Here is a 12,905-nt window from a genome sequence, read left to right on the forward strand (position 1 = left end):
GAATGTCACACACTGGTATTGACGTACCTATAATTGAACTATCGTTCGTGCCTTCGGCTTGCGAAGTTTCGAAAAGTTTTCTTATTTTGGAAAGTTAAGTTATAAAAGTTAAAACAGCGTTTATATTTCAAATTGGAACTCACCTCCATCGCCAAGAAGCCTCATTTGAACTAAAGATGGATCTTCGCTATGCTCTTCAAGTACCGTGTCGTCGGTCACTGTCAACTCCTGGAAAAAAAGACGGTTCAGATTAGGATTATCTAGCGGCTTTGTATGCCAAAGAAATGCGCAACCAAATTTCAGTTAAGTAACATGTCGTTTAAAATATTTATATATAGTGTGTCAATTTTCAAAGCAGCTATGAAAGTTTTCATTTAGACGACAACTCGGCATATATTTTCGTCCATAAACTTCTCATTGTAACGAGCCTTTCATTACCCCATAAACCTTCCCTAACACAACCTTAAACTCATGTTTATAATATATAAAAATCACTTTTAAATCAATGATGATTAGGGAGTGTTCAATATTATATACACTTCTAATATCGAACCAGGGCTACAACTTTCTCACGCCCACAACGAGGTGTCTGTTACATGTTATTTCACCGTTCAATATTCTATTTATATCAACACTCAATATCTAACACCTAATTAACTTTCATTAAAGATCTGTTTACAAAATGATAGATCATAGAATTTCGTTACCATTAAACGTTTTTTGTTCCTAACATATGTAATTTGAAAATACTATCATATAAGAACGAGTGTCGAAATTCGAACCAGCTATGAAAGCCTTATTACTCTATAATAATAAATCATTTATTTGCGAAGAAAGTGGTGCGTTCAGATTGAATGGTTGAACCGTGCAATCAGCCATTATAGGCACGCAAATGTCATATAAATATGATGTCACAATTGTTGTCAAAATTATGGTCTAAATACGGGCGGTCTGACGGGCGAAAACAAATGAATTGTGATATAAACAAACGCACCCAAGCTCGCTAGACAAGGCTAAGGTCACACAGTCACGAACTTGTGATTGAATAAACATATTATCTAGATTAATGAATTTGAAACTGGTACTTCATTGCAAAAAGCTTTATAAATTCTATACAATGAGCGTAGTACGCTGACCCATTTTATTCGTGCACCTCTTTACCTCGTCTACATGATTTAGAATTCAGTGCATTCTCAAGCATTGTGTGTTTGCTGTTAACTGTTTTCGCCTTTGTTTCTCGCTATTATTCTCAAACGATGCTTGCTCGCTGACCAGGGAACAGCAAGACTTTTTTCCAAGCATATCGCATCATAAATTCATTTAAGAAAACTATATATTTTTCGTAGGCACAGGCTACGAACATGTTAGTACGGAGATTAAACGTTTAAAATATTACAATTTGCACGCCTGAATTATTAAATATATTTTGCTCTATTTCCAATAGTTTCAACAGTTTAAAAGTTTAAGGTTTCAGCCTAATAATAAAAATGTTTTCCTTGTTGTTTATATTCCTATGTTCATGAGGGACAATGGAGTGTAATGATTAAATTTTTTTTTCAAATCAATCTAGTAGTTTTGGGGCCTTGTCAACCGCTTTAATTATGAGATTCTTGTAATTATTAAAATATTATTTAATAATAAAACTCCAATAGGGTACACGGGGCGTGACGGGACTCGTGTAAATAACTTAAATGTAATACAAAAAGTGATTTCAATAACCAAAGTTTAGGCATTAGGGGCCGTTCAAGTATTACGTAAGCAGATATACTGCAACTTATTCCCCTCTTTCCTCTTGGAAGCAAAAGTAAGCAAAAATCTCTCAAAAATAATAATACATAAACGTATTATTTTTTTGTAGGAATCCCCGATAATGCATTTCGTTTTCAAGCATACACAATTTGTAAAATCGTAAATAATTACTGTTGACGTAATCACCAAATAAGAAAATCCAAATCGGGGGGATTTGATATAGTGTTTACGTAATACTTTAACGGCCACATTTAAAAACGCAAACCGTTTTAAAAGTTACTTTATATAGGTGTGAATTGGTTTCATAAGTTTTGACGTAAAAGAGTGTTGATAAACATGTCTAAGGACCAAGTTCAGCACAACTCGGAACAAAGACAAAGTTACTCGGGTTACCGAGGGGGGAGTGGGGTGAAAACTTTGACGTCTCGGACGTTCCCAACTTCGCTACTCGTTAATTCGGAGTATAAATTTGTTTAACGTCTTAACTTTTTAACAGTAATTACATAGAAGTTGAAGATAAATTCGAATTTTAAACTTTGCCAGAGTTCTGATGAGTTTGATGCGACCCTATTTCCTACACATTACAGCAAAAGATTTTTGTTGTTCTACATAGTAACAGTGCAATATAAGGTAAATTGTGTTCTTTAGAATTTATTATTGTATGTATTTCGAATCTTAAGGAATTTTAAGTGTGGCAAAACAAATGCCTTTCTTGGACAGAATCTAATTTCGTATAAATCGTCCAAGTTATTGAAAGAATTGAAAAATCCTCTCTATAATTTGGACGGAAATATATTTTCTTTCTATAATTTTGGAAAATTATGTATGTTTTTTTTAGATTCTTATATTGTTTATTTTAGATTGTATTATTGGCATTACTTTCTTTTTCAAGTCACGTAATATACCGACAAACTTATGAATTATCCTTGCTATACTGAAGCTTAATTTTTGACAATCATTTTTGAAGACTTGACAGTTGACAAATAAATAGGTCTAATTGATTATAAAGCTAAATAATATAGTACTAGTTTCCACAAACACGCTTTCTTAAAATGGTAACAAAACACGACAAGTAAGATCTAGAATTGCACAAAACAATTGTTACATAGGAAAAAAAAAAACAAAATTCAATTTTCCTGACAACATTTGAGCACCCGTCTCGCGAGATGAAAGAAAAGCAATAAACCGTTTCAAAACAAGTCGAACAAACTTTGAAAGGGGGGGGATGCCACCTGCAAACTTGTTAACAATGTAACCAAGTCGTTACGATTGGTTATACGTCGGAGCAGAGTAAAAGTTCTTGAGATATAACAAAAGTTATATATTATATTAATTATAATGCTTCTTTATTTAAAGTTACACGTAAACACGGAATAGGAAAATATATTTGGAGCACCCTTATGACTTTACACATGCAAAATCTTGGGTATGATGAAACGTGCGACGTGATGTTGTTATGTTGAATATTTGACTATGGCAGGTGTCTAGATAATGAGTCATTCTCCATACACTCTTAACCTGGCATCCTGCGACTTTCATTTATTCCCAAGAACTAAAGATAAAATTCGAGGTATTCGCGTTACGAGCCCTGAAGATGCGGTGAAAGCGTACGAAAATGCCAGAAGACACCTCAGGAAGAAATAGGCCGAATGTTTTTTCAATGGTTCCTTCGAAGTTCCTCAAGATAACTTCGAAAAACAATAAATGTATTGGCAACTTTCTCCATTGAGCCGTTCTTCATATTCTAAACAAACAAGCAGCTGAATTATATAATTGGATGTCCAGGCAGAAAACGAAATTCATCAAACCAATTCGTCTTAAGAAAAGATTGTATTAATTATTAAAAGGCTAACAACACACTTGCGAGACTTCTGGTAATGTAAGTCTGTATGAATGTATGATATGTTTTTTTTATAAAACAGTGGGCAAAAGGGCAGAAGGCTCACCTGATGATAAATGAAATAGCCGCCTATGGACACTCACATTGCCTAGTGCGTTGCCTTTTAAGAATTGGTACGCTTATTTCTTCAAGGACCGTAAGTCGAATTGGTTCTGAAATAGCGGTCAGCTAGTTCCAGCTGTTACCGAGTCTGTACTACTATTACTATTACTACCGGACTGATTTACGGATATAGATTAGGTACTAAATTTTAGTATATTACGATATATAAATATCTATCTAATGTAATCAACCGTAAAAAGCATAACTTTCGAAAATATTAGGCCGCATTTTATCACGTCGAAAAATGAATGAAAAAACCCCAGTTACGAAACGATATTGAAACGAAGGACTAAGAATGAGGCATAAATATTTATGTTTAACAGGCTTCGACATTACATCCGTTACAATTCTACATCAATTAAATTGTGGACAAAAACAGGTCCAGACCAAAACTGGTATCTTATTAAAATGTCGATAATTGGAAAGCTGTTTAACACAGTTGACTTTCCTATAAAATATGAAATGGGTACCATGTTCAGACTTCCCTTGAAGAGTGATTACAAGAAAGGAGCATCATCACATGCCTGCTTGGATATTGCAATCGCACTGCGTACTTAGTATAACAGTGATATGGTTATTAGAGATTTCAATAATTGTTTTACGATCCTCACATGAACCCGGAAATACAAGGACCACTACAGAGACTTGTTTAAGCTGTTGCGGAATATGCTTAAAAGAAGTATTGAGAATATAGCACTATATCACCTGCATAGTGAGCACTACCCACTCATACGGGTGTATGAGACAACACAAAGGAATTTGGACGTAATTTTTTATTTAAATTTTTTAAATTTAATTTCGTAAATTTTTCAACCTCTATATTTGGATATACATATATGTAGTCTTATTTGTTTTTTATCCCCATCTTTCCATATTTAATAAAAATGAAAAAGGCGCTTTTTACAACAATTATCACCTTCAAAGTAAAAATCTATCGTAAAATACTACCATATCATCCAAAACAAGACAATTAGACAAAAAAGAGAAACTGAAAAATATGAGCGAGGCTTTTAAACCATTCAATACTAGACCAAACATTACAACATATACTTTTTTTTTAATGTTGGGAAATCAATTTACTGACGATTACAACGTATACTAACCCAACGAATAATGTTAACTAACCAATGTTTATATGGATTCATTAATAATTAAGCTCTAGTAACAGGATAAAAGGATATCGAAATAAACAAGGTCAACAAAGCTAAAAAGGTGTTTTTTATAATTATTCGACAATTTAGCCCGCATTAATTGTTAGCGAACCGTAATAATATAATTGTTAATCTACAATTAATAATTTACGAGATAATACAGATAATTAAATGCCTCTGAGTACGATAAGATAATATATATATTGGCCAGCTGTTGATATATACTATACTAGCGGACCTGACAGACGTTGTCCTGTCTACACGTCTTTCATTGTAAAATTTCAAACTTTTTTTAATAATCTAAAACATTCCGGACCATTTTGATGAAAATTATTATTCAAATGTTATGACAATATCTAACGATCCAGCACATGGTCTACAATAACACAATGATAACAAAACTTTTTTTTAATTTGACCGCAGCGCTATCTGTCGGGACAGACTAAAATTAAAATTCGAATATTATTTAAAATTTGACACTGCGATGGTAGCGCCGTCTGTCGGATCCAATGTAAAACATTCCAAAATCAACAACCACTAATAAATTAAAAATTAATTAAAAAAACATTGTCAGCGGACAAAATTGTGAATCTAAACCATTCCTGGATCCCCTTGAACACACACAAAAAATTTCATCAAAATTGGTCCAGTCGTTTAGGAGGAGTTCAGTCACATACACAGCACACAAGAAATATATATATTAAGATATATTTACTGAGGGTATAATCCTTAATACACGATTTGTCAATTTCCGATGTTAATTTGTTGAAAGCAAATAATTTTATTATGGTAGTATTGTTAACGCTATAATATTGTAATTGTGGATGTAAATTTATTGTTATGTCATATTTGCATTCAGACTATAATTATTTGCTTAGCTCGTATTTTTCTTTTGATTGTGTTACATGCTACAGAAATGAATAAAGTTGTATTGTATGTCGTCTGTTGACTGTCTCTCTTTCAATATCAAAGGAGAAACGCAGCCTTAATTACGATTAAAGGGTCCGGTTGATAACCCTAGACTGGATGCCGACGCAGGCTAAACTGGTTTCACTGGGAACTTCCTGTTTCAGAATTATCTTGTAGAATGCCTTTACAGTTAAGTGAGCACTGCCTCCCCAGAACCCTAATGACTTGTCTTAAGGTATAACGACTTTGGTTATGGTTTGATGACTAAATTTGATTAATGTAAAAAGGATTTGTTTATGGATTAAATAGTTAACGGGGACTTATATTTGCACTCATTATTGAGCAGTTTTAAATGGGATGGCCGTTATTTTAAATAGTTTTTGACGTGAAAACTTTTTGGAATGGGTAAAAAATGTTAAACTCGCGTCAGGCGAACATTCGTAAGACGGATGTAGAGTATTTAATGTAATATAAATTGTCATGTTTGTGTACGATAGCGCAGTAAATAAATATAGTATTCTACCACATAAATGATAGTACATACTTTTATACTGATTTAGATTGAAATTAAAGCAATTCATGCAAAATTCCTTAACCATTTCAAAATATCAAAAATGCACAACGTTAATATATATTATATTCAAGTTTTTACTTTTGCCGACACTCCCGGAGTGCAACTCTTCGTTTTTTTGTTAAAAGTTTTAGTTAAAATATTAAACGTGAAATTTCCTAACGTGGGGCATATGACATACAAGTCGGCGATTTCATTGTCATAAGAAATGGCTGAATTTTACAACGTGGAGACTTGAGACTGAAGCTAACTCAATTAGGGACGTAATAAAAACCTCTCTACAGCAAGCATCTCACTAAATTAAAATAGATTTTCAGATTTCTGCATTTATGTCATCTTTAGAAGCAATAGGTAATCAGACCCTAGTTCCTACCATAGGCTATTGATATTTGCGCACGACATGCTCTTCATTTTTAACAGCAATTATTAACAGCACAATGTATGTAAAGTAATCGACTAACAATATCCTTCAAATGAAATTGATCGTCTACAATGAACCACAACATCCGTCCCTATAAAGAATGTACGAGTATTAATTTAACTCGAAAACCAAAACCTTGGTTGCGGTAAAATACGTGAAAATGTTTCGTCGTCCTGATATATCCAATTACGTTGAAACTCGAAGGCAACCAAAACATATACAAGCCTGACTTTGATCCAATAAATCGTGTACATGATATACGACTTTGTAATTTTTTAATTTTAGCTTGAATGCAGTGATAATATTTTAAAAGGTATTAAATATTACGGTAACCTATTATTAAACAAAACTAATTATGATTGTTAAAAACAGCTATTTGTTTTAGATAGATAGTTAGCATTGAAAATAATTAATCAAAAGCCAAATTTTAATTTAATTACTTTACACATTTAACGAAACAACACAAAACATTTGTAAGGATCTGCTTAATACTTTGAGCAGGCGAATAATTGAAATAACCTACCCCTGTATGCTCATTGACTCCAACAATGACAGCTGTATACCACTGGGTTGCTCCAGCGACGCGGTACACTTGGGCCCGACATCCTCCGAGTACAGATGGAGTGGTTGTCAAGATTCTCTGCCCATCCTGCATTGTCCGCCATTCCGCTGCCTGATATGATAGGTCTGATAGCACTGCTGTGTCAACTCCAACTTCAGAGCCTGCCAGTCTTGCGTCCCATTCCTGTACATATGAAGCTTAAGTAAGTATCATTATACATATAATAATAAAAGCATTTAATTTCAGATACATTTACACTGAAACACATTTATATTTCTATATGATTCGTCTTGGATATCTGGGCGCCCTATTTTGGGAAAGACCTCCTACAAAACCCGCCACTCCTGTCGGCACTGACCCACTCTCTATCATGAGTGGCACAGCCGTGAAGAAATCAGCAGGTGCATGGCAAGGTAATATTTATGCAAGTATAAGTTTTATATATAATTATAAGCGGCCCAATTACTGGGGACCAATTAAAGGGGATATCTTTTCGATTAGCATAGTTATCTTATTAAAACCTTAATTATCTCTTAAGTAATGCCTCTGAGTTAGGCTGTGATTATATACAGTTAGAATCGGATACGGACGAATTATAACATAATATAGAATAATTGGACAGAATGCAGCATATTAACATAACTGCTGACATCTATTGATTAATAAAGAAACTAAACGTCGGACAAAATATCCGTACAGTCTGCTTTATTGTTGTAACAGACATAGTTATGGTAATGACGAACATAACATTTTAATTTTAAAGACTATTTTATAAGAATTTAGTTGTGAATTGACCTTTTGCGTCTCTCATCAGTATCATTGAGGTCATGGGTTCAGTCCTCGGCTGTGCACCAAGGGACTTTCTTTCTATATCATGAAACAGATACAGAAATCTGAGGTTTAGACCTAAAAATGTTGTAGTGCCACTGATTTGAATTATTTTACAATTCATATATCTCTTTTTATTTTGGGTTATTTTTTTTGCACTTTAGGTAGATTTCAGTAATATCTGGTAGTTAGTATATAAATATTCAAGTATTTATAATATAATTACCCATAATCCATTTTTATACAACGTGATAGCAAATCTCCAGACATAATATCATTTTTATCTGAAATTCTGATGACATTAAATATATAAAATTTTATGACGGCTGTTTTCAGTTTTATCGGTGTTAAGGCTATAATGATAACGGAGATTCAATGATATTAAAATTAAAATACTTTTTACGAGTCTACAGAGAAAGTATTTTTTGGCAATACAATTATGATTGAGAAATTATTTCCTATTTCAGAGTTGACGTTCAGCTTTTGAACAATAGTATTTTCTCCATTAGTCACCGACATAATTATCTATAAATCTTTTTGTAATACTAATATTCACTTAATAATACAGCGAGGAAATGCTGCCAGCGTAAAAAAAACACAAACTTTTAAAATTCATTTTAATTTACTTTTTATTAATTTTTAACTATTTTTATCATTACTATGTAGTACAGTTGTAAATGTTTGATATTGTTGTGTTGAGGTTTTTATTAAAAATTATAATTTTAAATTTTGTATTAAAACTATTAACAAGTAAAGGAATTTGTTAAATAGTAATGTTGTGTAGCACTTCAGACATCAAGGTTTACATTATGCAATAATAATAAAAATATATTACTAGTAATGACTGTATAATTTAATTATTATATTGCAAATTCTCAATCGTGTTGTTTCTTAGTATTATTTTCTCTTTCTTATATAACTGTAAATACATAATAATCAATGCAAATTAATGTGAGTAAATGGTTCTGTGAAAAATTATACGATTTTATTAGTAATCATTGTATTATCTAATACCAAAACTGAAATCGTCAGTACGATAATTTTTTTTTCATCTTGATCAGTTTAAAAGTTGGTCTTACCAAAACTGCGTATAAGTCTTTTATAACCATAATGAACATACAGCGCCATCTCTTATTCGTTAATCGAAACAAGGACAGGTCATGACCTGCAACTAAAATCGAATGTTTACAACGTGAAACATACTAGCCACCTTAAACCGTTAAATTCTTCAGTATTTCTAAGATAACATAATCTTTAGATTATACATAATAAATAACTTTGAACTTTCCATATTTCATACTGATATGTGAAACATATTACACTAATAATGCATACCATTTGTGACTGCAAACATAATTATTGAGCGTCATGATTTATCTATGTAATGAATAATATATGGAACTTGAGATCTTTGAATCGTAAATATGTTGAATAATTGTTTATAATGTAATTAGATATGTTATCTCATGCATACGATAAGTAATACTTTGCGTTAAAAACACATATAACCTAAGGAAATAAAACAAAACAGGATAATATATACGCACTGATGAAACAAAAACAAAATGTTTCGACGCGGAAATATACACGAAAAAATAATTACACTTTTATCAAAAGAACAACAAGAAGAATTCGATTAACATTTAAATTGTATTATCTATTGCAACAATAAAATATTGTATGTATGTCAATGTTATTGCACACACGCACCTGCGCTTGTGTAGATGTATCCGGCAAAGTTCAACGACCCTCCCCCTACAGCTGCGAGTGGATGTGGTTTCTATATCCTATGTATAGATCCTTGCAGTATGATTCATGATACTAATATAGAGTAAATTTCCAGCTTTTGCAAGTATACTAGTGTTTGTTTTTATTTGAATTGGACTTATTTCAAATTGCTATAAACCGTATTATTTCAACGACAGGTAGACTTTAGTTTTCAACAAATTCCACGAAATCTTTTTTTAATCCGTTCAAAAATATGTCTTTTTTTTATTTACTATATACGTTTAAACACAAATCTTTCAAGACTTCAATACTTACACAGTATTTTTTTACTATTATTATAAGATTATTTTGCTTTTTTGTGTCTGTGGTGCGAACTAACTGTTGTGGTCTATGGCAGACTGACCAGCGCTGTGGAACACGTCTATCCACAACATAATGCCAGTTACAACACACACATTACACACTTAAAATGTACCTTGTTTCTTAATTCGTTTTTTTGTTTCCTTTCTTTTTTGATTTTATTATTATTAACATATGTATTTCGTTAGTAATAAATAGGTCTATGACTATTTTTGACTGATTTTAACTATAAAATTTGGTTGAGCATTCTTAAATTGTCTGTAAACGAAAATTAATGTGTGCTTTCATTCATTTATTTTAATTTAAACACGTCCCTATCACTCCCATGTCACTTTGCAAATTCATAAAGTGTAAAAATCAAATTGAAGTCGAGAGTATTCATATTTAAAAAGTATTTGAAATTGCGTTAAATATGTAATTTTGTCATACGTAAATAACATTTTATAATTTTAGTTATAGCCATACAGTGTACATATTTGAATAAAGAATTTTAATTCCGTCACGCGAATTACAATAGCGTGCTTAATTACACGAACAAAGAAACAGTAAATCTTAAAACAATGTGCCCTTAATATTTTTTCACGGCCAGAACATTTTCACTGCAAATGAGATTACAACATCTAGTTCGGCCGAGTTTCGCTCCGCTGAGCAAAAGCCCTCTCACTGACTCAGCAATTACGCAACACTGATAGGGTTTGTTTTGCTCGTAAATCAAGACACTTTTACAAGTGGTCTTATATGATATTATCTAACTCTTTCTAGTGATTAATTCTTGAGTGCTTTACACGTGTCGATATTTATGAAAACTAAAGGAAAGCCAAAGATTCTTACTCCATGTGTCAAAAACATTGGATTTGACATATGAAAGTCCGATCGCTTTGTCCAAACTCTGGATTTTGGGGTATTAAAACTAAAGGTTTAGGCGGATCACCTGTTTGTCTATAAGATGTAATGTTCTAATAACTTAGACATCTAAAAATCTGTAACTAGTTTTAGTTAGCCACATGAAAATAGTTCATAAGAGCACAGTTTTAACTACCTAATAATCTGTCTCCTATTATTAATAGCGTAAACTCAATTTGACAGAAAGAGATGAAAGAGACATTTACTTAAGATTACAGTACAGATATAGTTTATAATAAGGTCGAATGAAAGAATGAATGAATGTAAATTCAGAATTGAAATGAGGTTAAACTATGGATTGATGTAAATTTAAAACTAATTATTCGCCAGTATGACCTTTGTCGTGTAATGAGAAGCTAATTAAAGGAATTTATTATAGGTTACTTTAATGTCTTATAATAAAGATAACAAATCGTTCTAGATAATTGTATATGACATGAATTTATTCATTATCTAGAACTGTTATCATCGCGATAAGATATGTCCAATGATTAACTACAGACATAATATATCAGTTATTCCATGCTAGTGACGAAAATAAATTTATAAATGTCGTAGAGTTAAAATAAGATTTGCGGGGTTGTTCCCATAAAATTCAGCATCAACATCTTCTTCTTTTTATTGAATGTAAACATTATTCTAGAAGAATAATGTTTACATTCAATAAGAGTACTTCTTAAATTATGTTTTAAAACATTAATAATATATCTGCATTTAATGTATTGATTTCTAAACGATTAAAACCTAATGTAATCTAAACTTCGAAATTCAAATACCGAATTCTCGACACTCAGTAGGTACCTTGTAATCCGGAAAGCATAACCAGGCATACATTCACTCCCGCGGCTCTTATTCAATTTCCTGCCGTTCCCCAACTTCATTCCACGTGATACGACTATTGATAAGGAATTCAGCACTTTATCTGTGGCGTATGAATAGCGAAATCAAGATCTATTGAATTTATTTTCTGTAACCGAACGGGATTTTGACTTTAATTCACGGGTCAACATTATATTCCCATAACCGACCATGCACTATTATTGTCATAAATGTGGATGAATCGAGAGGTAAGTCAGAACCGTGGAGAGGTGGAGAGACATTTTACAGTGCGTCAGATATTGCCGAGAAATGAACTGCCATCATTTGGAACAGGTTGGCATTCTGCATGGAACGATATGTTCAGCACCAATGGTATGAATGTGTTGATCACAAAGAACATGCATTCAAACCAAAAGGTCTCCAATGGCCTCGAAAGAGAATTATGACCTTCAATCCCAATCAGTAACTGCGAACAAAAACGATTCTTTGCCTGATTGTAGAATATTGCATACTTGCCTGTCTGCCTAGAGGACTAGATAGAACGATCAAGGGAATCATAGTCCTGAAAACTATACACTGTCATGAGACTGGCAGGACAGAAATCGGTGGAAACAGGTAGTCCGCTCCAGATGCTTTCTTGTTTCCCACGACATGCTCAGAGCTGCCGATTAAAGAGAGAGAATATTGCTAACAATGCATCAATAAGGTGGCTTATGCTTGTGTATACCTTATTACGTGTTGATGTAACATTACACAGTAGTTCGCATGTCTTATGTAATAACTATTTAAAGTAGAGCAACGGCGGCTTAATGGTTCGAAGAAGTATTCATAATAACTAAGGTTGGTCTTGAAGGTAAACATGGCGAATTAGGTTAAGTATGTACGACTTGAAATTAAAACCA

General features: G+C 32.5%; 1 protein-coding gene across 2 annotated transcripts in view; it reads right to left on the minus strand.

The window, feature by feature from the left end:
• The window catches only part of LOC110992579 (lysine-specific demethylase 3A), a 131,308-nt gene that overhangs the window by 82,817 nt on the left and 35,586 nt on the right, over positions 1-12,905 (minus strand). For both annotated transcript variants that reach the window (XM_022258458.2, XM_022258457.2), the window contains exons 4-5: positions 7,327-7,548; positions 144-228 (exon numbers count right to left, since the gene is read on the minus strand). In XM_022258458.2, the coding sequence (XP_022114150.2) occupies positions 144-228; positions 7,327-7,548 (307 nt within the window). The remainder of the gene's footprint in view (positions 1-143; positions 229-7,326; positions 7,549-12,905) is intronic.

The sequence above is a fragment of the Pieris rapae genome, chromosome 9, assembly GCF_905147795.1.
Source record: "Pieris rapae chromosome 9, ilPieRapa1.1, whole genome shotgun sequence".
Taxonomy (NCBI): Eukaryota; Metazoa; Arthropoda; class Insecta; order Lepidoptera; family Pieridae; genus Pieris; species Pieris rapae.